This window comes from Leuciscus leuciscus (assembly GCF_965113295.1).
Source record: "Leuciscus leuciscus genome assembly, chromosome: 1".
Classification (NCBI taxonomy): Eukaryota; Metazoa; Chordata; class Actinopteri; order Cypriniformes; family Leuciscidae; genus Leuciscus; species Leuciscus leuciscus.
The window spans coordinates 4,867,464-4,895,138 of NC_138725.1; the positions used below are offsets into that span (position 1 = coordinate 4,867,464).

The 27,675-nt window shown below is 41.1% G+C and overlaps 3 protein-coding genes across 3 annotated transcripts in view; all 3 read right to left on the minus strand.

Moving 5' to 3' along the window:
• LOC309494322 (uncharacterized protein) overlaps positions 1–20,976 on the minus strand; it is a 243,868-nt gene extending 222,892 nt beyond the window's left edge. Inside the window, exon 1 of the mRNA XM_082163610.1 lies at positions 20,768–20,976. Within this exon, the coding sequence (XP_082019736.1) occupies positions 20,768–20,825 (58 nt within the window). The 5' untranslated portion in view covers positions 20,826–20,976. The remainder of the gene's footprint in view (positions 1–20,767) is intronic.
• Positions 1–27,675, minus strand: part of LOC309494460 (uncharacterized protein) — a 310,444-nt gene that overhangs the window by 150,961 nt on the left and 131,808 nt on the right. Inside the window, exons 2-3 of the mRNA XM_082163833.1 lie at positions 14,336–15,305; positions 1,796–2,053 (exon numbers count right to left, since the gene is read on the minus strand). Coding sequence (XP_082019959.1) covers positions 2,044–2,053; positions 14,336–15,305 — 980 coding nt within the window. The 3' untranslated portion in view covers positions 1,796–2,043. The remainder of the gene's footprint in view (positions 1–1,795; positions 2,054–14,335; positions 15,306–27,675) is intronic.
• Positions 22,225–27,576, minus strand: LOC309494428 (uncharacterized protein). Its single transcript, XM_082163773.1, has 2 exons — positions 23,340–27,576; positions 22,225–22,775 (listed from the first exon to the last, which is right to left on the minus strand). Exons 1-2 carry the CDS (start codon positions 24,788–24,790, stop codon positions 22,748–22,750), a joined length of 1,479 nt encoding a protein of 492 aa, XP_082019899.1. The 5' UTR covers positions 24,791–27,576; the 3' UTR covers positions 22,225–22,747.

A 27,675-nucleotide genomic window follows, 5' to 3' on the forward strand; every position in this document is an offset into this window, starting at 1 on the left:
ATTCAAGTTCAAGCACCGGTTTCAAGTTTCTCACGGATGAACTTTGGGGGCGCGCGCGCCGCACCGGTTTAAAAAAAATAACGCAGTCAGCACCGCCGCACAGTCTTCAGTCACACCAGATGTTGTCAGGCTATATGTCAGTAAAACTCAGAAAAACGAACTTACTTACGTCGTGCCAGCCGTTTGCTCGCGGCGCGCACTCTTCAATCACGCAAATGCAGTTTACTGTTTACATCTATGCAAAATTATTCTTGAAAGATTTCTCATTTAAGGCCATTCCTGTTTGGAATATGTGATTGGGCATTGTCAACAATAAGCAGAAACATTTTGCATTTCCATTATATAGTGTGGATCATTCATTTCAACATTTATCCTCATTCTCATGTTTAAGAATCTGTTATCTGCTTGACAAATAATTTATGCTACTGCCCACTGACATGCTTTTAAAGCTATTGTTATCAAAAAATGTTGGCCTTCAAACACCTTAAAATGCACATATGTAGGTCTGAGAAATCAAAATTTTCTCGGGGGAGCATGCCCCAGAACCCCCCTAACTACATCACATTTGAATGTGTGTGTCTGTGTGGTAATATGGCCTGGACTGAATTTTGTAACCAGTCTGCCCCCCTGCATATAGGCCTAAAATATACATTATTCTCTGTATCGAATCATGTTATCTTGTTACCCAGCCCCTGATGTTTTTGGCTCAGCCCCTGGTGTTTTTAAAACCTAGAAACGCCCCTGGCTATTAGCCTTTTTACCCGTTATTATAAATCTAAATTAATCTCGATTTTAATTTAACTTAATTTCGTTTTTCTTTATTTAAATTTCGTTTTACTTTATTTAAATTTCGTTTTTTCTTTATTTCAATTTTAAATTTTGTTTTTTCTTTATTTCAATTTCGTTTTTTCTTTATTTAAATTTTACATTTAGTTTTTTTCTTTATTGAAATTTTGTTTTTCTTTATTGAAATGTTGTTTTTCTTAATTTAAATCTACCCTTTACTGTGTCAGTAATTTGTTAGTCAGAAAAATATAGACTACCTTAAAGTATTGCTTAATTTAGACGTGTGTGTGCGTTTTATATTGCTAGTGCAGCGCGCGTCAAGTATATAAGCCCTGCCCGCTTGAGGTGCGCCGCTTCCCGCTCGCGGTGTTCTGTAGTTTACTAAAAGTTTATTAATTCTGAACGTGTCGTGTCTCGCGTGTCCATCTATATTGCACCACCGAATGCTACACTGCACTCCCTTGTGAAGTCGATTGGATGAACGGTTCTCGAAATTATCAAAATGCAAACGGACATAGGCTATAGACACATAGAGATTCCTGCCTTTTTTAGAGAAGATGTTCAGCACCCTCTCGAAGCTTTGAATATTCGATGTTCATTACTACCGAAGCTTCGAAGCTCAAAAAATGGTATTCGGACCAGCCCTAGGGGCGGCACAAATGTTTTTCGCCTAGAGCGGCAGAAGTGCACGCGCCGGCCCTGGTCCTGACAGAAGTGTTTCTTTAGTCATTCAGCAGTCCTACAGCCTGAACCCTAATCCACCCTTACAACAGTTTGGCATTTTAATATGAAAAATGCATAGGAAGTTGGAACCCTGTTTTACCTTGCTGTTACTGTCTTTTCATTCAATGACTGCTGTGGAGATTCTTTGTATTAAAGAACATGAAAGAACAAACGTTGATTAAATAATCAGTTCACAAACTATATTTTTTTATTGAACGATCTTTTAATATTAGTCCAGTATTACAATAAAATTGTAAAATATTAAAATAAAACAATAAAATATTACAAAACATTTCCAGTGAATTAAATTTATAAAACAGCAACATATCACAAAAAATTCAGAGCAAAGATGTATCATTAAACTGCTGTACTTTTAACTAGTTCATTTAATCATTCTCAGAGGTTTTTTAGGTGCTTTAATTTCTTTTACTTTTAGACAGGAGACGTTGAACTAGAATGTGCTTCCCATTAAACCAGGCCCAAGGCCATGGGTCACCTGGTCAAATGTCTGCCAGTTCCTCAAATACCCGAAGTTTAGGTCTTCCTGCAAATTAAATACATAAAGATTTGTTTCAATGCACACTGATAGTCATAAAAAAAAGTAAAATGTATTTCAACTGCAGGCTTCAGTTTTGGATATTAAAAAATTAACATCCTCATTTTCATATATTTCCAGGACTTAAACTTGGTGCCAGGAACTATAATGAAACCTTATTGTAAAGCTTTAAAATGCTTTCTCAATGGATCTGCCAGCTCTGTGTAGTACGGAAGCCCTGAACCGCAATGTAAAAAAAAAAAAAAGCTATAATTTCGAGATTAAAGTCGAAACGTTTCGAGATTAAAGTCGAACCGCAACGTAAAAAAAAAAAAAAAAAAATCTGTCAAAAAAAAAAAATAAATCTGTCAAAAAAAAAATGCTATCATTTCGAGATTAAAGTCGAAATGTTTCGAGAATAAAGTCGAAATGTTTCGAGATTAAAGTCGAAACGTTTCGAGATTAAAGTCGAAACATTACCAGAATAAAGTCGTAATATTTTTAAAGGTGCTAATCTAACATGGCATTACCATTTGTTTTAGGACGTTACAAAATATACTGCGCCGGAATAGACTTTACAGGCGAAAACACTTTTCAGACTGGATGGAGGTAGCCAGCTTTATATCTGAGGAAATAACGGGATCCGGCCAAATGATTGGATACAGAATGATGCACCTAAAATGTATCCAGAACGGTGAAGAGGGAATCAGCGCGGATACTGTTATGTGTTCTCGACCCAGATAGTGTTGCCTATTATAGACGAGCACGAAAACAAGTCAAAAACACTGCCACATAAAGTTGCGATCAGATTGTGAACCTACTCCGGCGGAGTCTGTGCTCGTCTATAGGCGACGCCATGATAATGCATGTTGGTAGATTGGCACCTCGAATTTTCTTTTTGTTGAAAGACCAGATAAAAGTAAAAAGCTACTATTTTGTGTAGATCCATGTCCGAGGCAGTTCGACTTCACAAGTGCATTTATTTACACAGACACACACACACAAAATTCAGAATTGGAAACACCAGTGGACGCGCGCCGTTATGAATGCACACACACGCAACTTCTATAGAAGACTGTATTCTCTAAACGTTTCGACTTTATTCTCGAAACGTTTCGACTTTAATCTCGAAATACTAGAATTTTTTTTTTTAATTTTTTTTAAGTAGGCCTACTAGAATTATTTTTTTTTTTTTTTTTAACTAGAATTATTATTATTTATTTTTTTATGTTGCGTTTCAGGGCTTCCGTAGTGTAGTAATGTTGTTGCGTGATCGAGATTGGCCCACGAGTAAACCGCTGTCTAGGGGGCTGTTTACACCTGGCCACTTCATGCGTTTTCTCAGATCGGATAGCTATCTGATTTATCAAAATGATTCCATTTACACCTGATCACATAAATGTGTTTTTGCGAAACGGATTTAAATCCGATCTTCAATTCCCGCGCTATATGCAGATTTAATGGAGTGCACTCAGCTCTCCTGTTATTTCAGTGTTGTATTTGACTTAAGGTAAGCCTATCTTTGATTCTCTGCTTATTTTTCATTTTTAACTTCACATAATTCTTTATTTTATTTAGACGCGTTGCTACATTAATAAACAGCCACGTGTGAAAATTATTATTGCAGTTTAATTGCACTTAAAGCAGGGCTCAGTAGTTTCGTGATTTCTTCGCTGTATTCTCGCTTTTTGCTCGCAGGTTTCTCTCTAGAGCTCCCCCCGCAGCTTCGGAATATATATTTGACAACACTGTTGTAAAAACCCATTGGCGATTGTCAGACACCAGAGGCTAGTAGATCAACGACATCAAAGCAGATGGGCCATTCTTTAAAACGTCTTCTTCATTCGGGTTCGAACAGCGTGAGGGAGCGCAGTAATGACAGCATTTTAGCAGATTTCTTTTGGCCGTAAAGCAATTGTTTACATCGCGAGACCTGATATCACGCGATACTTCCTGACGTGGCGGCCGGCGGCCCGCCGGCTCAAAGTTGCAAGTGCGGATTTTCCGCTCACGGGCACCAGGGGGGTGCGAAACGATCACCATTCAACCCGAAATAAGTTATCTAACCATTCCAATGACTCCGAAGCTGTTCAGTTAAGGTAAAAAAGTTACTTAGATCACCTTTAAGTATTGGCTCCTAGCTAGTTTCGATTTGGCCCATTTTCGCTTTATTGACTTAATTGCCGGACCGAGACAGCAACTGTAAGAATAGATATAAATAGAAGAGTTTCAGGTCATTACTTCAGGACCAGCGGTCAGCATAGAGAACGCATGGCAAGAGCGCGCAAGTGGTTTTTCAGAATACTCAGCTCTCCTGTTATTTCAGTGTTGTATTTGACTTAAGGTAAGCCTATCTTTGATTCTCTGCTTATTTTTCATTTTTAACTTCACATAATTCTGTATTTTATTTAGACGCGTTGCTACATTAATAAACAGCCGCGGGTGAAAATTATTATTGCAGTTTAATTGCACTTAAGTATTGGCTCCTAGCTAGTTTCGATTTGGCCCATTTTTGCTTTATTGACTTAATTGCCAGACCGAGACAGCTGTCCTCACTCAAGCGGTGATAGCATTATATCTATATCTATGTAATTTGCGCGCTGTCGCTGAAGCGTCAGCGGAATCGTTCAGCTCTCGTGTTCAGCCTCCTCGTGTGAAGACTGACTCGGGTAAAGACCAGCGACTCTACCTGCGCGACTCCACCGAGCAAGGACACCAGAAAGGCACTTAAGTATCTCCTTTTCCCTTTCCCTTCCCACTTTTTATCTTATTTTTCACCTTACTCAACATGTGCTTTCAATACATTCCTGTTATCTCTCGGCAACGCCCTTTCATCACGCGCAAAAGGCATCGCAATACTGCTAATCTGCGTCCCATTTTCTCATCCTCACACACACCTCTCTCTCTTTCCATGGGTCTATGGAATTGTCAGTCAGCAGTCAATAAAGCTCACTTTATTCCAGCCTTTGCATCTCATTCTGGGCTTGACTGAGACCTGGATTCTTCCAGAAGACTCAGCAACTCCCGCTGCTCTCTCTAGCAATTTCTCCTTCTCTCACTCCCCTCGCCAATCTGGGAGGGGTGGGGGTACAGGGCTTCTCATTTCTAACAATTGGAAATACTCAGCGCTCTCTTCTCTATGCAACAACAACTCATTTGAATATCATGCTATTACACTTACAACTCCCAATAAGATCCATATTGTAGTCATTTATCGCCCCCCAGGTCAGCTGGGTAACTTCGTAGAGGAGCTGGATGCGCTGCTGTCCTCTTTCCCTGAGGACGGCACCCCACTTCTAGTCTTTGGTGACTTCAACATTCATCTCGAAAAGCCGCATGCAACAGACTTCATCTCTCTCCTAGCCTCTTTCGATCTCAAATGACTCATCACTACAGGAACTCACAAATCAGGCAACCAACTGGACCTGGTTTACACACGCAACTGCATCACAGACAACATTTTGGTGAGACCTCTCCATGTTTCAGATCATTTCCTCATTTCTTTCAGTCTACAACTCTCTACCCCTACCCCTGCACCTCCAACCCCCCCACCAGTCACTTTCAGGCTAAACCTGCGCTCACTTTCTCCCTCCCATCTTTCCTCTGCCGTGTCATCTTCTCTTCCCCCACCCTCACAATTCTCATCTCTGGATGTGAATACCGCAACGGATACCTTATGCTCCACTCTAAACTCTTCTCTAGACAATATCTGCCCTCTCTCCTCCAGGCCAGCACGCGCTACTCCCTCCAACCCCTGGTTGTCTGAGGTTCTTCGTGAACACCGGACTGAACTCAGGGCAGCGGAGAGGAAATGGCGCAAATCAAAAGACACATCTGACCTGAGTATGTATAAATCTCTCCTCTCTTCATTTTCTGTTGATGTTCATGCTGCAAAATCTTCATACTTCCACAACAAGATCAACAGCTCCTCCAACACAGGATCACTCTTCAAGACATTCAACTCTCTCCTCTGTCCACCTCCACCACCACCCGCCTCCTCTTTAACTGCTGACGATTTTGCGAACTTCTTCAACAAAACAACAACTATCAGCAGTCAGTTCTCAGCTCCACACACACAGGAACCCAGTCTGACCCCTTCCACAGCCAATATCCCTCTGTCCTCCTTTTCTCCGCTAACCGAGGAAGAAGCATCTACACTTCTCCTCTCCAGTCATCCTACCACCTGCCCTCTAGACCCCATCCCCTCACACCTTCTACAAGCCATCTCTCCCACACTTCTACCAACACTCACACACATCATCAACTCATCCTACATACTGGCACTTTCCCTAGAGCATTCAAGCAGGCTCGGGTTACACTGCTTAAAAAACCAACACTAAACACATCATCTGTAGAGAATTACAGACCTATCTCTATCCTACCATTCATTGCGAAAACACTTGAAAGAGCTGTTTTCAACCAAGTAACATCCTTCTTGTCTCTAAACAACCAGCTGGATGTCAACCAATCTGGCTTCAAGAAAGGGCATTCAACTGAGACTGCATTACTGTCGGTCACAGAAGCCCTACGGATCGCAAAAGCTGCTTCCAAATCTTCAGTCCTCATTCTCTGATCCAAGATGGCGGCGCGCGTGAGTGCAGCGGCTCTGAGCTATCTAATTCGGTGCTTTTTAGTATGTTTAGTAGGAATTACTTGGCAAATATATGGCAAACTCTGCCAAGCACAATGTGTATATAGTCGCACTAACCTGATCAGCATCGGTTTACGAAGTAATGTTCCAGTCACGGACTATTTTCAACAAGCACATAACATACCGCTCGAAATATCGAGGGCTTCCGGGTCTCCGTGGATCGTCACAGGCTCCTGCAGGCAGCGACGACGACGGCGGAGGAACAGGAAACAGAAGCGAGGATGTAGAGCCGGCCTACTATTGCGGCTAAAGAAGCATCCACACAAGCCCCCTCTTCCTAGTGTTTTTCTTACAAATGTAAGATCCATTGTGCACAAAATGGATGACCTGGAACTGCGAATAGCAACTAATAACTTTGCCCGGGATTGCTGTGTGATGATCTTGTCTGAAACCTGGCTCCACCCTGCTATCCCCGATAACGCCGTGCAGCTAGCAGGCCGCACCATCCACCGACTCGACAGGAACAGTGACTCCGGTAAGGACAGAGGAGGCGGACTATGTATCTATATTAATAATGACTGGTGTTCACAAAGCCATGTAACATATAAATATTGTTCCCCCCATCTCGAGGCATTAACTGTCATCTGCCGCCCCTTTTACTTACCCAGAGAGATAACCGTAGTAACCATCACGGCCGTGTACATCCCTCCAGATGCTAACGTTAACGTAGCCCTCAGCTATCTTCATGGGTGCATAAGTAAACAGCAGCATTCGCACCCAGATGGGGTACATATAGTAGCTGGAGATTTTAACCGGGCATGTTTAAAAGCTGTCCTCCCTAAATTCACCCAATATGTGAAGTGTGCCACCAGGGAGAACAGCACACTCGATCATGTTTACTGCAATATTAAGCATGCATACAGAGCAGTGCCCCAGCCACACATTGGCCTGTCAGACCACCTCTCTCTGCACCTTATACCAGCCTACACCCCTTACATCAGGAAAAATAAGCCCACCATTAGGACGATCAACACCTGGCCAGTGGATGCCCTCTCCCAGCTCCAAGACTGCTTTTCAACTACAGAGTGGAGTCTATTTGAGAGCCTGGATGTGGAGGGAGTATACAGAGTCTGTCCTATCCTACATCACATTTTGTACTGTAAATGTCACCGTCACTAAACGGATCAGGGTTTTCCCAAATGAGAAACCATGGATGACAAGTGAAGTGCGGCACCTTATCAGGGATCGCAACACAGCATTCAGGTCAGGGGATAGGGCACAGTACAGCTCAGCCAGAGCTAACTTAAGGAAGGGCACCAGGGATGCTAAGGTAGCATACAAAAGGAAAATTGAGGGACACATCATGGATAACAACCCACGTCAAGTGTGGCAGGGACTACAATATATCTCCAACTACAAGGGCCACAACATTACATCTAATAACCCTGATGCAAAAATGGCAGAGGAATTAAACAGTTTCTTTGCCCGGTTTGAGGTGAATGGTCAATCAGCTCCTCCCCCAGCCTTCACTAGCACTTCGCTATCCCTCCAGGAACATCAGGTGAGGAGAGCACTAAGGGAAGTGAACCCAAGGAAGGCGGCTGGACCCGATGGAGTACCAGGGAAAGTACTCAGGGCCTGTGCAGACCAACTGACGGGGATTTTAACCAAGATCTTCAACATCTCTCTGACCCGAGCCATCGTTCCATCTTGCTGGAAATCCACCACCATCATCCCAGTTCCAAAAACATCAGCACGGAAAAGCCTGAATGACTTTAGGCCCATCGCACTAACATCACTGGTAATGAAGTGTTTGGAAAGGCTGGTTGCCCAGCACATCAAGGCCTGTCTCCCACCATCATTCGACCCTCACCAGTTTGCCTATAGGGCAAACCGCTCTACTGAGGATGCCATAGCCATCACCCTCCACGCTACGCTGAGCCACCTCGAACACTCAGGCAGCTATGCAAGACTACTCTTCATAGATTTTAGCTCAGCCTTCAACACTATAATCCCGGACATTCTGATTAAAAAACTTTTGGGCTTACACCTCCCCCCCTCCACCTGTGCTTGGATAAAGACTTTCTCTCCAACAGACTACAACAAGTGAGACTTGGTCACCATCTCTCCTCCCCCCTTACACTTAGCACTGGCTCCCCCCAAGGCTGTGTGCTGAGCCCACTCTTGTACACACTCTACACTTCTGACTGCTCCCCCTCCCACCCTTCCAACCTTATCATAAAATTTGCAGATGACACCACGGTGGTCGGTCTCATTTCAGGTGGTGATGAGACAGAGTACAGAGACGAGGTCCAGCAACTGTTAACCTGGTGCTCATCAAACAACCTATTGCTGAACACAATAAAAACCAAAGAAATCATCATAGACTTCAGACGAAACAGCACAGCCCACGCCCCACTCCTCTTGAATGGTGAATGTGTGGATAGGGTCTCATCTTTTAAATTCTTGGGAGTAAACATTTCTGAAGATCTCTCTTGGTCCACAAACACTAAAGCAATCACAAAAAAGGCCCAGTAGCGACTACATTTCCTGAGGATTCTCAGGAAAAACCATCTTGAACAGAAGCTGCTGGTGTCCTTTAACCGGTCAATCATTGAAAGTGTACTTTTTGCATTACAGCATGGTATGCGGGATGTTCGGTGGCAGACAGGAGGGCTCTGCAGAGGGTCATAGGCTCAGCCCAAAAGACCATAGGTTGTCCTCTTCCTTCCCTGGAAGAGCTTGCCAACTCACGCTGCCTCAACCGGACCAGATCCATTGTTAAAGACATTACACACCCCGCTCACCTCCTGTTCAACCTGCTTCCCTCTGGCAGACGCTATAGGTCAATGAAAGCTCGCACTGCTAGATTAACAAATCGTTTTTTCCCCTGGGCAATACGTTCACTGAACATAAAATTAACCCTGTGAAACATTATATTACCTCTAGGGATGATCTCATTGGCAAATAATCTATTTGTATTTTATTTTGCTGAAACTTGCTGCTATGCTGAAAATTGCTGCTATTTTACACATGTGTGGGAGTGTGTGGGGAGAGGAAAAGTGAGAGTGCAATGTATGAAAGGGATGGGGGATGTTTGTTTGTTTAATATACATATATTAATTAGCGCATTTTATTTTATTTATTTTATTAATTATTTATCTTTTAAAAGCACTGATCTAGAGTAGCACTTGTAGTTTCGTTGTGTCAATACACTGTATTTATGCAATGACAAATAAAGCTTGAATCTTGAATCCTGCTACCTTCGACACTGTGAATCATCAGATCCTTATGTCCAGCCTCTCATCGCTGGGCATCACAGGAACTTCACTCCACTGGTTCGAGTCTTATCTCACAGGTAGGTCCTTCAGGGTCGCATGGAGAGGCGAGGTATCCAGAGCACATCAACTGACCACAGGGGTTCCCCAGGGTTCAGTTCTTGGTCCCCTCCTCTTCTCCATCAACACCACATCACTGGGACACATCATACAGGCACATGGCTTCTCCTACCACTGCTATGCTGATGACACACAGCTCTTCCTCTCATTTCAACCAGATGATCCCACAGTAGCTGCACGGATCTCAAGCTGTCTGGTGGACATCTCGACATGGATGAAGGAACATCCCCTGCAGCTCAACCTGGCAAAGACTGAGCTTCTCGTCCTACCTGCCAATCCGTCTCTACAGCACGACTTCACTATCCAGCTAGAATCATCATCAACCACCCCATCAAGGTCGGTCAGAAATCTTGGATGACCAGCTGACCTTTACAGATCACATTTCACAGACAGCTCGATCATGCAGGTTTGCACTGCACAACATCAGGAAGATCAGGCCTTTCCTTACTGAGCATGCCACACAACTTCTCGTCCAGACCCTGGTCATTTCTAGGCTTGACTACTGCAATGCTCTTCTGGCTGGACTTCCTTCATGTGCAACTAAACCTCTACAGATGATTCAGAACGCTGCAGCTCGTCTTGTCTTCAACGAGCCCAAGAGGGCCCACGTCACTCCTCTGTTCATCTCTCTGCACTGGCTACCTCTCGCTGCTCGCATCAAGTTCAAGGCATTGACGCTTGCTTACAGATCTATCACAGGCTCAGCTCCCTCCTACTTTCACTCACTCCTACGAGTCTACATCCCTACCAGAAGCGTACGATCGGTCAACAAGCGACGTCTCGTGGTTCCATCACAGAAAGCCACAAAATCACTTTCCAGAACATTCTCATTCACAGTTCCATGCTGGTGGAATGCTCTCCCCACCGTCATCCGGAATGCAGAATCCCTGACAACATTCAAAAGACAGCTGAAAACCCATCTCTTCCGTGAGCACTTAACCTAAAAAAAAACAAACAAAAAAAACACTTCCCTTTACCTTTAAAACCTCACTTATCGGGCTTATGCTACTCTGAATAATGCCTGAACTGCGTATTTTGAGCACTTCTTGCGTTGTTTTTGCCTCTTCATGATGACTCGCTTAATTTAGTCCTAATTTGTAAGTCACTTTGGATAAAAGCGTCTGCTAAATGACAATGTAAATGTAAATAAACTGTTAACGCTGCGCAGCTCAGACGAGTAGTGTGGTTTTATTCTGCTTTCGTTTGCCGTGTGATGTTTCTCGTATACGGCAGAAATGGCAGCTCTCTCTTAAAAAAGGTTGCAATATGTGACCATTTAGTCGCCGTTTAGAGCAGCGTTTCCCAACCGGGGTACCGCGGCACCCTGGGGTGCCTTCTGGCGAGAGCAGGGGTGCCATGTAAAAACTCTATTGCTAAAATGTGTACGAATTTTTTTTTTACCATCAATCTCGGATCGTCGGAAGTCTCTAATAACAACCAATAATGCACACAAATTTATAATAAAAATGCAAATCATAAGTTTCCGGCGTTGAATTGCGGAGGTTGCGCTTGCGCGTGATTTTATTCCTGTGTCTCATTCCCAGTGCGTCCACATAAAGCTGCCTATTTTTCATTTTTGCGCTTACGGTCAAATACACACGAAAACATTGTCACAACGTCCGTCTTGCCGCTTATTCACATAAACACATCGGTTATGTCTGTGCTGCGGTCAACGGTGATGCGTGCGATTAATGTTTTTCAGTTTAACGCGTTAAAAATATTTAACGCAATTAAAGCAGCATCCGGCTTTTTCGGTCATCCTTTGGCTAGCGTTACATTAAATAATCACGTTCTTCTTCATGCCAATGCTTTTAAACCATGCAAGCGGTGAAAATACAAAAGAGAATGCACTGTCTGTGATGCTGACACACGACGCACAGAACGATGCACGCCAGAATCGACTTCTCTTTCGTGCTTTCGCTCCCTCATGAGAGCAGTCTTAAATAAGTTAAATAAAGTCTTAAATTAATGTTAAGAGAAAATGGGACACGTTTGGGATCCACATGTGGATGCAGCAGTGACATCAGAATCAAATAACACTTCATTCATAAAAAGATGCCATTAAACAATTATTTGAAATATACTGTCTTTATGCTGTTTCTACATTAATTTGGAGATTAACTGTGAAATTATTACATACAAAACAAGCTATCTTCTGCGATCATAACAAAATTATCCCAATATAAAAACACAAATACACTGAGTGAGCAAACATTTAGGTGAGATTTTCAATGGTAATTGAGCAATGTTTATATATGAATAAAAATGCTATTTCATGCATACTGAGTTTTTTACACTGTTAAAGAGTTGGATTCCCATGCTAAACATGGACAAAGTTTCAAAAATTAAATTGTATGTTTGAAGGAGTATTTCTGTGCCAAAAATTGTCCTTCCGGTTTGTCACAAGTTTCGGAACGTTTTTTTCGAGTATGGGTCTGTGTGACGTCAGCTGGGGCGTAATTTCCTTGTATGGGTCCTAAGGGCACTTCTGCCGGAAAGGCATCCGTAGACCAGAGAGAGAAGAGAGCCAAAGCAGTTCGCCCATCAAAGCGCTCCTCTGCTCGGCTTTAGGGAAGTCAATGTCACCAAAGTGTGTTTTTGGTTGCCAGGGCAAGACAACCCTGCACAGATTCCCAAAGAACCCGACGTTAAGGGACCAGTGGATGGAGTTTGTTTTTTCAGAGCATCAACGGAGTTGTGCAAGACTGTTTGTTTCCTGCATTTCGACGATGATTGTTTTATAAACAAAGCCCAGATCGACGGATTTGCAGATCGTCTAATGCTTAAGGATCGAGCAGTCCCAATGATAAAGGTTCGCAGTCATGTGTTGGAACCGGGCGGTGAGTAAAACTGCTTCAAATGTCTCTGTGTGTTGTTAGCTCGGCGCGTAAGCACAGCTTTAGCTTCGCCCACACGGCCCGCCTCCAGCCGCTCGTTTTTTTCCGGAAAGATTCGGTACAGCCTATCTTTCTTTTATAAATATAATAAAACTAAAGACTTTTTGAAGATTTGAAGGATGCAATACTACTCTATAGGTACTCAAGATTAACATGAGATTGACTGAAAATGAGTGTTTAAAGTCTTATCCATAAACTCACTCTCTCTCTCTCCCTTTCATTATCATCAACATACACAGCGAAGTACACAAAACACTCGTTACAACAGTAAACAAATATATACACACCTTTTCAGTGGGTGCTAAATAAACTGGTAAACTTTATATCCGTAAAACGACTCGATGAGCTGTGATAAAGAGCGCACTGTCAATTTCATTTCTGCCGTGGTCAGTAACGTTAGGCCTGTCGCTCCAGAGACCGTAAGCTGGATCACGAACAGTTGGTATAGATCCATCCTCAACTAACAACGGGAGTAAATGAAGACTGCTATGTTCATTCTTACATCCAACAACAAAACACCTCAATCGCTTAGGAGACATTCTGGTCTACAGCGGCTCAAGCCAGTGTCGAAACAATGGAGAGAACAACTCTCCAGCTCACTCAGGGCGGGTCTATGCTCAAACTGAAGTGTCAATCAACTTGGTGGGTGGGGTCTGTGCAATTCTACGTCACATTGCACCGAATCTGAGAACAGCTCATTCTGAGACAGTGCTTATGATTTATTGAGATTGTAAAAAAACCACTGGGTGGATTTTTATCATTCTAGGGTAGTTTTGCTCACACACTGCCAACACACATTTATGTTACATCATGTAAAAGTCAAACATAATGTAAAAGTGAATTTTGCATAATAGGTGCCCTTTAAATATGTTATCATGTAAAGTGATCTCTTCAGAAGAAATTAATGATTTCCTAGACTTTAAATGGATGGACACATTTTTTTGATAATATTAAAAATATCTCTATGGCAGTTAGGCCTATATGGCAGTTCTTCCCTGTGGTATTGAAAATGTATACATTTCAAGGTATAGTATCAAAGTAGTATCGTGACAACACTAGTTTAGGGTGCCACACATTTTTTTAAATTTTCAAAGGGTGCCTTGACTGAAAAAAGGTTGGGAAACACTGGTCTAGAGCCCTGTGTAGTGCTGTATTTCTGCTTAACATGAGCGCCATCTACTGTCAGAGAGCGAATTTGTGTTTTTTTGCATTGATCTGAACTGACAAATTAGACATTCCTGTTGGTTGAACACGAGTTAATAAGATATCAAACAATCAACAAAGTGTCCTGTGCTCACCACACACCGGCTATAGGTGGAGAGGAGAGATTTGGCTATAGGGTGATGTGTAGCTAACTTACACAGAAGAGACTTTGTTGCTCAGCACATGAAAATAAACTACTTACCGTGATCTCAGACTGTGCTTAAGTGGTTTCTCCACTGCATGGATCTTCAGGTGTAGCTTCAGGTGAGTTTTAAAGGAGAAACTCTTCCCGCACTGATCACACGTGTGCGACTTCTCTCTGCTGTGGATCATCTTGTGTGTTTTCAGATTTGCTGACTGACTGAATCTCTTGTCACAGTGTGAACACTTGTAAGGTTTTTCTCCAGTGTGGATCCTCTCATGTTTTTTCAGAGATGATGACTGACTGAATCTCTTGTCACAGTGTGAACACTTGTAAGGTTTTTCTCCAGTGTGGATTCTCTGGTGCAGTTTTAAATTGCTTGCTGTAGCAAAAGTCTTCTCACACTCAAAGCACATGTACTCTCTCACACCAGTGTGAGTTTTCTCATGTTTATGTAAAGTTAGCAGAAGTGAAAAACTCTTTCCACACACAGAACATGAATGTGGCTTCTCCTTCATATGAACTGTCAGGTGTGACTTCAGCTCTGATGCCCTAAGAAATGTTTTGCCGCACTGATCACATGAGAACGGCTTCTCTCCGGTGTGGATCTTCATGTGAACATTAAGGTTTGCTGATTGACTGAAACTATTCCCGCACTGATCACATGAGAACGGCTTCTCTCCGGTGTGGACCCTCATGTGAATCTCAAGACATTGTTTGGTTGTGAAACACTTTCCACACTGAGTGCAGGTGAAAGATTTCTTGGCTCTTCTTTTCTTTAAAAATGTCTTTTTAGTCTTTGAGCGACTCAAAGGTTTTCCTCCAGTTTTGACATGATGTTCCTCCTCCACTTCACTCAGTTCTTCACTCTCCTCCTTCACTTCACTCAGTTCTTCACTCTCCTTCTCCACTTCACTCAGTTCTTCACTCTCCTCCTTCACTTCACTCAGTTCTTCACTCTCCTCCTTCACTTCACTCTCCTCCTTCACTTCACTCAGTTCTTCACTCTCCTCCTTCACTTCCATTAGGTCTGACATGAAAGAAAAAAAAGATTACATTTAATTTTCAGTACATCAAAATAATTCAAAGAGAGAAATATAAAGTGAAACGAAAGTAGAAAACTGCTATAAAATATGATAATTTGATGCCTTTTTATAAATATGTCTTTTAAAACTTTACATGAACGAGATAAATTTATCTTCCAATTATTATCTTCAAAACATTATAGGCACGAATCCCATGTTTCTTTAGCAAGAACTATTAATTTGATCAATGACACAATTATCTAACATGATATTAACATTAAAATATACAATACTGCCATATTTTGACACCATCTTTAAGATGGATATTTATTTGACTAAAAACATTTTAATTATTAATGGCCGTTCACACTAGACTTTTCCTTGCACTGAGTTCCAGAGTCCTGCATGGGTTCGGGTACCCGACGGGTGACCCGCAAATTTTGCTCAAACTGGTGAAAAATATCCAACTGTGTCGGATACAGGTGCGGGTTGGGTTGCACACAGGCTAAACACGGGTTTAAAACAATCACATGAAAACGTAAAAATATATGCATATTTTTAGGAACACATCTATAAAAATATGGCTGTATTTCAAGTTTATAAAATAATTTAAAATTCACATCAGTTTTTTTTTTGCCCATGCCCTCCCAGGAGTCTCTATACCTATTTTCACTTTTAAAAATTCATCATAACCGTGCGCGCAATCTGCAGTCGTCGAGATGGATGCTGAGGAGTTGAAGAAAAGAATAGCTAGTGGAGACTGTAAAGTTGTCGACAATACGTCATCAAAAATCAAGTCCAGTGTGTGGGAGAAATTTGGAGTTATCTGAAGAAAACAATATTGTGAAAGGCTTTGCTGCATTTCGTGTTGGATAGCCGCAAATGTGGAACTTCATCACTGAGGAAACACACAGATAACTGTGGTAACAAACCAAGCAGTTTTATCGAACAGTATTTTTCAAATTTAACACTGTTCAGTATGTGTGGTGTGCAGGGCGTGTTTGAACCCAAAATTGTCAGATAGGCTAGGCGAAATTGTGTGGCGTATAATGTTGTTGCCGCGTCTGTTCGATTGGTAAAATGTTATAAGGCTACTCAGTTTTGTGGTAACGTTAGCTATGTTCTTCATGTACCGGCCTTTTGACAGCTTCAGGTGAAGTTGTCAAGTCAAGTCAAGTCATCTTAATTTATATAGCACTTTTAACAATGTAGATTGTTTCAAAGCAGCTTTACAGAGATAAACGTATAATTTAAGGTAAGATTGTTTTGGCTTCATAGCGGTTCTTTAATAAAGAAATTTTCCAGCTAAAGTTAGTTTTGATTGATTCGCTTCCGTCGCAACGATCATTTGTTATTAAATTAGGGCCGCTAAGACGACACCATTCTCTCTACACAGACTTTAAACGCGAACCTGTGATAAACGCCGATGGCGTTCACGTGCGCATTAAGAATTGGTTCTATAGTTATGCGTGTTTGAATATATGTGCGCAGGTTTGGAATTCCCTACAAACCAAGCCTAAACAAAGTACTGGTGTTTCCTTATAATTTTGATACAGAATTTTATTTTATTTGATCGATTCGGGGTAGGTACGCGAATTGAGTTTTCCGACTACGCTTTATCTGTAGAGTGGTAAAGGGATCCTCCATAGGGAGAGACTAGTTGGCACTTCATCACTGCGTTGACATCGGGTCCAGGCGAAGGTCCTTCGTCAGATCTGGATACGGCAGGCTGCAGGAAAACCTCGGGATAAACAAAGACACTAAAATTAGCGTAGATGCCATTCTTCTTATGATGTAACGAGTACATCAGGATTTATGGCAAGTGTTCCCAGTTCCAGCTGACCTAATCTATGCAGCCTTTGAACTGACAGAGTGTGTCTGCTTCCTGGACAATGTTAGGAAGACTGTTCCAGAGTTTTGGTGCTAAATAGGAGAAGGATCTACCGCCAGCAGTCGATTTTGATATTCTAGGTATTATTAACTGGCTGGAATTTTGAGATCGCAATAGACGTGAAGGACTATAATACGTTAAGAGCTCGCTCAAGTACTGTGGAGCTAAACCATTTAGTGGTTTGTAAGTAATCAGCAATATTTTAAAATTGATGCGATGTTTAATAGGGAGCCAATGCAGTGTTGACAGAACTGGGCTAATATGATCATACTTCCTGGTTCTGGTAAGAACTCGAGCTGCTGCGTTTTGAACTAGCTGTAGTTTGTTTATTAAGCGTGCAGGGAAACCACCCAGTAGAGCATTACAATAATCTAGCCTTGAGGTCATGAACGCATGAACTAATTGTTCCGCATTTGTCAATGAGAGCATATGGCGTAATTTAGATATATTTTTAAGATGGAAACATGCGGTTTTACAGATACTAGACACGTGACTTTCAAATGAAAGATAGGTATCAAAGAGCACACCCAGGTTCCTAACCAACGACGAAGACTTAACAGAGCAGCTATCAAGTGTTAGACAGTATTCTAGGTTATTACGTGAGGAAGTTTTTTGTCCAATAATTAGAATCTCTGTTTTTTCAGAATTTAGAAGTAGGAAATTAAGAGTCATCCAATTTTTTATATCAGCTATGCATTCCGTTAGTTTTGTGAACTAGTAAGTTTCATTAGGTTTTGAATAAATATACAGCTGAGTATCATCAGCATAACAGTGGAAGCTAAATCCATGTTTCCTAATGATATCTCGTAATGGTAGCATGTACAGAGTGAACAGCAGCGGTCCTAGTACTGAGCCTTGTGGTACGCCATACTGAACTTGTGATCGATAAGACATCTCTTCATTTACTGCTTCAAACTGATAACGGTCGGATAAGTATGATTTAAACCATGCTAGTGCAATTCCACTAATGCCAACATAGTTTTCTAGTCTATTTAAAATAATGTTGTGGTCAATGGTGTCAAATGCAGCACTAAGATCGAGTAACACTAATAGAGAGATACAACCACGATCGGATGATAAGAGCAAATCATTTGTGACTCTAATGAGGGCAGTCTCAGTACTATGGTACGGTCTAAACCCGGACTGGAAATCCTCGCAGATATCATTTCTTTCAAGAAAGGAACACAGTTGTGAAGATACTGCTTTTTCTAATATCTTTGACAGAAAAGGTAGATTTGAGATCAGCCTGTAATTGACTAATTCTGAAGGATCAAGTTGCGTTTTTTTAACAAGCGGTTTAATCATAGCCAGCTTAAAGTTTTTTGGTATGTATCCTAGAGACAAAGATGAATTAATGATATTAAGAAGAGGATCTATGACCTCTGGAAGCATCTCTTTTAGTAGCTTAGTCGGTATAGGGTCTAACATACATGTTGTTGATTTAGATGATTTAACGAGTTTAGTCAATTTTTATTCTCCTATAGCAACGAATGAATCAAATGTTTCCTTAGGGAGACTAAAATGCACTCCCTGATGCGATACTGTAGTAGACGGTTGCATAGTTATAATTTTGTCCCTGATATTATCAATCTTTTAAGTGAAGAAGTTCATAAAGTCATTACTGCTGTGTTGCTTGGAAACTTCGGTGCTTGAAGCTTTCTTTTTCGTTAGTTAAGCCACTGTTTCAAATAAATACCTAGGATTATGTTTCTTTTCTTCTAATAGGGTTGAAAAATAAGCAGATCTAGCAGCTTTTACAGCCTCTCTGTATGCAATCGAGCTCTTCTTCCATGAAATGCGAAATACCTCTTGTTTTGTTTTCTTCCAGTTGTGTTCCATTTTTCTGCCTGCTCTCTTAAGGGCCCGAGTGTGCTCGTTGTACCACGGCATTGGACTATTTTCTTTAATCTTCTTTAAGCGCAACGGAGCAACTGTGTCTAAAGTGCTGGAAAAGAGAGAGTTAAAAGTTTCTGTCGCAGTATCAAGTTCTTCTAAGCTATCTGGGATGCTGAGATGATGAAACTGATTAGGAAGATTATTGATAAAGCAATCTTTAGTGGCAGAATTGATAGGTCTCACATATTTGTAACATGGAGTCGACTTTGCAGCCTTGGCTAAATAAAGTTTACACAACACTAGATAATGATCTGAGATGTCATCGCTCTGCTGCAGAATTTCAACGGCATCAACATTTATTCTGTGTGATAATATTAGATCTAGAGTATGATTACGACAATGAGTAGGTCCTGACACGTGTTGTCTAACTCCAATAGAGTTCAGAATGTCTTTAAATGCCAATCCCAATGCGTATTTTTCGTTATCCACGTGTATATTAAAATCACCAACAATTAGGACTTTATCTGCAGCCAATACTAACTCTGACAGAAAATCAGCAAATTCTTTGATAAAGTCTGTATGGTGCCCTGGTGGCCTGTATACAGTAGCCAGCACAAAAGTTAAATGTGATTTATCATTTACACTAGACAGTGTTACATTTAGCAACAACACTTCAAAAGAATTATATTTAAAACAAGACTTCTCAGTAATTATTACTATAAATAAAAAAGATATTACTATAAATTACAGCAACACCTCCCCCTTTGCCCTTCAGACGAGGTTCATGTTTATAACAGTAATCTTGCGGGCTGGACTCATATAAAGTAATGTAATTGTTTGTTTTAGCCAGGTTTCTGTCAAACACAGCACATCTAGGTTATAGTCAGTGATCATATCATTAACAATGATTGTTTTTGAAGTAAGGGATCGAATATTCAGCAACCCAAGCTTTATCATTTGTTCATTCGTATTATGTCTGTTTTTTATTTGTTGAACATCAATTAAATTTTTACCCTTGAATGGGTTTAGGAGTTTTTTGTATGTCCTAATTTGGGGAACAGACACAGTCTCTATATGATGATATCTAGGTGAAAGAGGTTCTATGTGATGGGATTTATCTGACCTTGGTGACGTGAGACAGCTAGCAGACGGTCGGTTTAGCCAGTCTGTCTGCTTCCTGACCTGAGACCCAGATTGTCATGTTTGAGCTCTAAGACTATGAGCCATATTACTAGAGAGAAGAGCAGCACCATCCCAGGAGGGATGAATACCATCTCTTTTCAACAGGTCAGGTGCCCCAAAAGTGCCCCAAAAACTTTTCCAATTGTTTATGAATTCTATATTATTTTGCGGACACCACTCGGACAGCCAGTGATTGAGTGAGGACAATCTACTAACTATCTCATCACTCCTGCGAACAGGAAGGGGGCCAGAGCAAATTACAGTGCCTGACATCGTACTTGCGAGTTCACACACCTCTTTAATGTTAATTTTTGTGATCTCCGACTGGCGGAGTCGAACATCAGAGGGTTAAAAGCGCTATATAAATAAAGGTGACTTGACTTGACAATCAATATAAACATTTCTCAAACCTCCCTTTACTGTCCATTTGTTGAAAAAACCCAGAACATTCTGTACCATTTCATTGTTTAACTGTTTATCTAAATGTGATGAAGTGCTTGAATGTTTCTAACATGAATGTTCCTCAGCATCATGAATGAATGAAGAATAAACACCAACCTCTTTGTTCTTCAGGATCTTCAGTGTGTTTCATTCTGCAAGGTTCTGGATCACTCATGTTCTCACTGTCCTCTTTAATAAACTCAGTCTTTGCAGATTTCAGCTCTTCCTGATGCTCGTCTTCACTTGTAGCTGATGGGAATTTACAGCATTTATTGTAGAATTACTGTGGGCGGAGCTTCACCGATGATGTGATTGCAGTGGGAAGAGCTTCACTTTTGAAAGAATTCCAGTGTGGGAGGAGCTTCACTGATGATGTGAATGTACTGGGAGGAGCTTCACTGATGATGTATTCCAGTGTGGGAGGAGCTGATCTACCAAAATAAAAAATATCAATTACTGAGTTTGTTTTTATAATTAATGACACTTCTAAGCGTCTATTTATTTATCGTACAGTAACTGATGCCAATTCATTCTTTATTTTTAATTATTTTTATTACTAATCCTAATATTATTCTGCTTCTTCATTAAAATACAGGTATCTAGAACTATAGAAAAGAATATAATTAATTTAAATTCTTCCAAATATAATGGTAAGAAAAACAGTTAAAATCATAGACAGAAATAAATGAGTAACCAACAAATACTCTCAGTCTGCTGACACCAATGAAATGAGCTTTAAGTGAAAAGTTACAGGAGATCTGAAGACAATAGCATAATAAATGAGGTGAAAACAGGAACTATTGTCATGAAATAAAGAGTGTTTTCAGCAGATCGTCTCTGTTACGTATGGTAACCCTCGTTCCCTGAGTAGGGAACGGAGATGTCTTGTCGGAGGAGTTTCCAACGAATTGGGATCACGCTAGGGAGACCAATTGCCTTCGAGTGAATTAAACCGAGCCAATGAACATTGGCATGCAAGATTTGCATTCCGCGGCCCGCCTACCAGTGCGGGTATAAAGGCGGAAGCAAGCGCATACACAAACACTTTTCGCTGAGGAGCCAAACGGTGTCCAGTCAGCCCGCAGCTCTACAGATGTCTGTCAGCGAGGTGCCTTGAGCCAAAGCCCAGGAGGAGGCAACACTCCTAGTAGAGAATACCCTCAACCTGGGTGGACAAGGCGCGTCCTGGGAATCATAAGCCCGAACGATAGCATCCACTAGCCAATGGGCTAACCTCTGCTTGGAGACAGCCTTCCCCTTCTGCTGGCCTCTGTAACAGACAAGAGCTGATCTGAGGTCCTGAAGCTTTGCGTTCTGTCCACGTAACAACACAGAGCGCAGATGGACAGAGGGGGTCTAGGGCTGGGTCTGCCTCCTCTGGGGGCAGCGGGGTGCGGATTACGAGGCGGATTTAGCCTCCTGGCACCCTTAAGGAATCCGATGATCAGGTCGTGCTTTCCCAATTACTTACCTTCTACTGCATCGTGATGTGCGGCTATTGTGGCAACATACACTTTGAGGGTGGAGGGAGACAGCCTTCGCTCCAACCCATCTTGCAGGAAGGAAAGCACGACTCTAATCGGGCAAGTTCGGGGGTCTTCCCGGCGGGAAGAACAGGTTCCACTTCAATGCATAGAGACGCCTCGTAGAGGGGGCAAAACATGGAAAGCTCAAAAAGCAATCATATCAGGATACTTCATGACTTCCAGAACTAAAATAACTAATTCAAGCAGAATCAGCAGAAAATAAGAAAATGGACAATAACAATGAGATGTTGATAAAATGAGTAAAGAGTTTAATCAATCATTACATAGCAAATACAAACATTAAGTAAAAGTGAATGAGACAGATCTCTCTCTCTTTACTGACTTATAAGAGCCAAAGCATCTCAAGAGAAGAAGAGAAGAAAAGTGTCCAGTTTCAAAGATACATGAAAGTATATCTTGCGTTTGCATGGGAGAGTAGAAGTGGAAGAGAAACTAGATGTTCTAATGAAAAACAATGAAGAACAAGTTAAAAATTAATATCAGAATCACATCTCTCTTAAAAGTGTTATGGCCTTCTTCTCCAGTGTGAATTTTCTGGTGGTCTTTCAGTTCATCTTCTGTAGTAAAGGCCTTCTGCACTGAAACACACAGGTTATGGACAGGTTATGGAGTCAGTCACAGCATATTTTGGTCAATAAACAACCCAAAATGGGTTGTTTTAATCTAGTGTTTTTTAGAGTGTAGTTCATGAATGCTTATTACTTGTACATGAAATGCTTATTTTTTATTAAACAGTATTGTAACTATTAATTTAAAGGTTTTTTTTCCCCAAACTGAATATTTTAAACAGTATTGTAACTATTTTTTGAACTCTTTTCACAAACTGAATTTTTTTTTTTTTTTTTTTTTTTGAAATGCTAATATTTAATGCTGGTTTCACTAATGCCACCAAATGCTCTTAAATGTGAATCTGCAGCAGCTCAAAGTTTATATCTGGTCAGCACTTGTCTTTAAAATGGCAAATTAAATAGTAGAAATATTATCAAAAAAAAAAAAAAAGCATTGCATCATTAGCGGTTGAATATTCCAGCCCAGCGTGAATGTCTAAAATGACAAAATCAAGAAAGTTCAACGTCAAACAATTTAAATTAGTTTAAATGTCCTTTTATATTCTTGACCTGAAACAGGTCAGATCTACTTACTGTGATCTCAGACTGAGGATATGTGGTTTCTCCACTGCATGGATCTTCAGGTGTCGCTTCAGTTCACTTTTAAAAGAGAAACTCTTTCCACACTGATCACAAGTGTGCGGCTTCTCTCCAGTGTGGATCCTCTCATGTGATCTCAGATGCTCTGATCGACTGAATCTCTTGTCACAGTGTGAACACTTGTAAGGTTTTTCTCTAGTGTGGATCCTCTCATGTCGCTTCAGTTCACTTTTAAAAGAGAAACTCTGTCCACACTGATCACAAGTGTGCGGCTTCTCTCCAGTGTGGAACATCTCATGTGATCTCAGATGCTCTGATCGGCTGAATCTCTTGTCACAGTGTGAACACTTGTAAGGTTTTTCTCTAGTGTGGATCATCTCATGTCTTTTCAGTTGTTCTGATCGACTGAATCTCTTGTCACAGTGTGAACACATGTAAGGCTTCTCTCCATTGTGGATCCTCTCATGTCTTTTCAGATGTGATGACTGACTGAATCTCTTGTCACAGTGTGAACACTTGTAAGGTTTTTCTCCAGTGTGAATTCTCTGGTGCTCTTTTAACTTGCTTGGTTCAGTGAAAGTCTTCTCACACTCAAAGCACATGTACTCTCTCACTCCAGTGTGAGTTTTCTCATGTTTATGTAAATATTGCTGCAGTGAAAAACTCTTTCCACACACAGAACATGAATGCGGCTTCTCCTTCGTATGAACTGCCAGGTGTGACTTCAGGTTTGATACACAGAGAAATGTTTTGCCGCACTGATCACATGTGAACGGCTTCTCTCCGGTGTGGATCCTCATGTGAACATTAAGGTTTGCTGATTGCCTGAAACTCTTCCCACACTGATCACATGAGAACGGCTTCTCTCCGGTGTGGATTCTCATGTGAGCATCAAAACTTCGTTTGGTTGTAAAGCTCTTTCCACACTGATCACATGTGAACGGCTTCTCTCCAGTGTGGATTCTCTTGTGAACATCAAGATTATATTCGTATGTGAAACTCTTTCCACACTGATGACATGTGAACGGCTTTTCTCCGGTGTGGATCCTCATGTGAACATTAAGGTTTGCTGATTGCCTGAAACTCTTTCTGCATTGATCACATGTGAACGGCTTCCATCCGGTGTGGATCATCATGTGACGCTCAAAACTTTGTTTGCTTGTGAAACTCTTTCCACACTGAGTGCAGGTGAAAGATTTCTTGGCTCTTCTTTTCTTTAAAAATGTATTTTTAGTCGTTGAGCGACTCAAAGGTTTTTCTCCAGGTTTGACATGATGTTCCTCCTTCACTTCACTCAGTTCTTCAGTCTCCTCCTTCACTTCACCCGGTTCTTCAGTCTCCTCCTTCACTTCACTCAGTTCTTCTCTCTCCTCCTTCACTTCACTCAGTTCTTCACTCTCCTCCTTCACTTGGCAAGGCAAGGCAAGTTTATTTATATAGCACATTTCATACACAATGGCAATTCAAAGTGCTTTACATAGAAGAAATTAAAATAATAAAAGAAATAAGAATAATTAAAACAGTTTAGAAAAATAAAATAAAATACAGTACAGTACAAACAGTCGGACGAACAGTGGCACAGTGCTCATTCAGTAAATGCTAAACAGATGTGTTTTGAGTCTGGATTTGAATGTGACTACTGTAGGAGCACGTCTGATCTCCTCTGGAAGCTGGTTCCAGCTGCGGCTGGCATAATAGCTAAAAGCAGATTCGCCATGCTTAGAGTGAACCCTTGGTATTTCTAGCTGATATGATCCTAATGATCTGAGTGATCTGTTGGGTTTATATTCAGTGAGCATATCTGCAATGTATTGAGGTCCTAGGCCATTGAATGATTTATATACCAGTAATAATACTTTAAAATCAATCCTAAATTTAACTGGGAGCCAGTGTAAAGACCTGAGGACTGGTGTGATATGCTCATATTTTCTGGTTCTGCTCAGAATCCTGGCAGCAGCGTTCTGTATGAGCTGCAACTGTCTTATGGTCTTTTTGGGAAGGCCAGTGAGGAGTCCATTACAGTAATCCACCCTGCTGGTGATGAAAGCATGCACAAGTTTCTCTAAGTCTTGTCTGGAAACAAAGCATCTAATTCTTGCAATATTTTTCAGATGATAGTATGCTGATTTAGTTATTGCTTTGACATGACTACTGAAACTAAGGTCTGACTCTAGTGTCACACCAAGATTCCTGACTTGATTTTTAGTTGTTTGACCCCTAGAGTGAAGGTATGCGTTCACCTTGAGAACTTCATCTTTGTTTCCAAACGCAATGACTTCAGTTTTGTCTTTGTTTAATTGAAGAAAGTTTTGACACATCCAACTGTTTACTTCATCAATGCATTGGCACAGGGAGTCAATGGGGCTGTAGTCGTTAGGCGATAGGGCTAAGTAAATCTGTGTGTCGTCTGCATAGCTGTGGTAAGAGATTTGGTTCTTTCTCATTATTTGGCTCATTGGGAGCATATACAGGTTGAACAGGAGTGGTGCAAGAATTGAGCCTTGAGGGACTCCGCATGTCATGGATGTCCACTCAGACTTATGGTCTCCTATACTCACATAATAACCTCTCCCATCTAAGTATGACCTGAACCATTTTAGGACTATCCCAGAAAGCCCCACCCAGTTTTCCAGCCTGTCCAGAAGTATGTTATGATCGACAGTGTCAAATGCAGCACTGAGGTCGAGTAGCACCAGCACTGATAATTTGCCTGAATCAGTATTTAAGCGAATATCGTTTATTATCTTTATGAGCGCTGTCTCTGTGCTGTGGTGCGGTCGGAAACCAGATTGAAAATGGTCAAAGGATCCATTCAAGCTCAAGAATTTGTTCAGCTGATTGAAGACAACTTTTTCAATGATCTTGCCTATGAAAGGAAGATTTGAGATCAGTCTGTAGTTGCTTAATATGGTCTTATCCAGATTGCTCTTTTTCAGGAGGGGCTTGACAACTGCAGTTTTCAGGGAGTTTGGAAAGCTCCCAGAGAGAAGTGAAGCATTTACCACTTCTAGAAGATCTGCTTCTAAACTGTTTAACACACTTTTGAAAAAAGATGTGGGAAGTGTGTCAAGAGCGCAGGTTGATGTTTTAAGGTGCTGTACGGTTTCTTCCAAAATGTTGCCATTAATTTCTTTGAAATCAGACATAGTAACTACTTTCTCAGGTGGTCTGGTCTGTCTGACCCCAGTGCAACTCAAGGATGTGCTGATCACCTTTCTGATATTATTGATTTTCTCAGAGAAGAAAGAAGCAAACTCACTGCACTTGTTGTCTGAGAGCATTTCACTGGGAATCTGGCTTGGGGGGTTTGTCAGTCTCTCTACAGTAGCAAAAAGAGTGCGTGTGTTGTTTAAATTGCTGTTTATAATATTTGAGAAGAAAGTCTGTCTAGCTTTGCCTAGTTCCATATTGAAAGCATGAAGGCTGTCTTTGTAGATGTTATAATGGACTACAAGTTTTGTCTTCCGCCACATGCGCTCTGCTTTTCTGCATTGTCTTTTCATATTTTGCACTGCTGTTGAGTTTCTCCAAGGTGCTTTTTGTCTGCCACTCTTCTTCCTGACTTTCACAGGAGCAATATCATCAATTACACCTTTAATTTTTGAGTTAAAAGAATCAAGGAGAAAATCAACAGAGTCTGCAGATATGCTTGGTGTTAAGGATATAGCCTTCATAAATAGGACACTAGTGTTCTCATTTAAGCATCTCTTCTTGACAGACACAGATCTAGCTTCAGTGGCAGGAGAGATCAATATATCAAAGAAAATACAGAAATGATCAGACAGTGCTACATCCTTAATAACAATCAATGAAATGTTTAGACCCTTACTGATAAGTAAATCTAGAGTGTGTCCACGATTGTGTGTGGGTCCATGTACATGCTGAGTCAGATCAAAAGTTTTTAAAACAGTTTTGATTTCTTTTGCCATATTGTTTTCTGCATTATCTATATGGATGTTAAAATCTCCAGCAATGGCAAAACAGTCAAACTCTGAGGTAATTGTTGATAACAGTTCTGTAAAGTCCTCAGCAAAGGCTGGAGAGTATTTTGGAGGCCTGTAAATAATGATGAGTAAAATGCGTGGAGCACCTTTTAACACAATACCCAGATATTCGAAAGAAGGGTAATTCCCAAATGATATTTGCTTACATTGATAGATATCTTTAAAAAGAGCAGCTAGACCCCCACCTCTCTTAACAGCTCTGCAGACACTCATAAAAGTAAAGTTAGGAGGGGCTGCTTCATTGAGGACTGTTGCACTGTAGCTGTCTGCTAGCCAGGTTTCATTTAGAAGCATAAAATCTAGGTTGTTTGTGGTTATTAAGTCGT

What these genes read in the sequence shown, in the direction of transcription:
- LOC309494428 (XM_082163773.1), bottom strand. Translation starts at nt 24,790, where the DNA reads ATGTGCTATATAAATAAACTTGCCTTGCCTTGCCAAGTGAAGGAGGAG. An exon ending in ATCCTCAGTCTGAGATCACA is followed by an intron (nt 22,776 to 23,339) that starts GTAAGTAGATCT and finishes TGTGTGTTTCAG; the next exon opens with TGCAGAAGGCCTTTACTACA.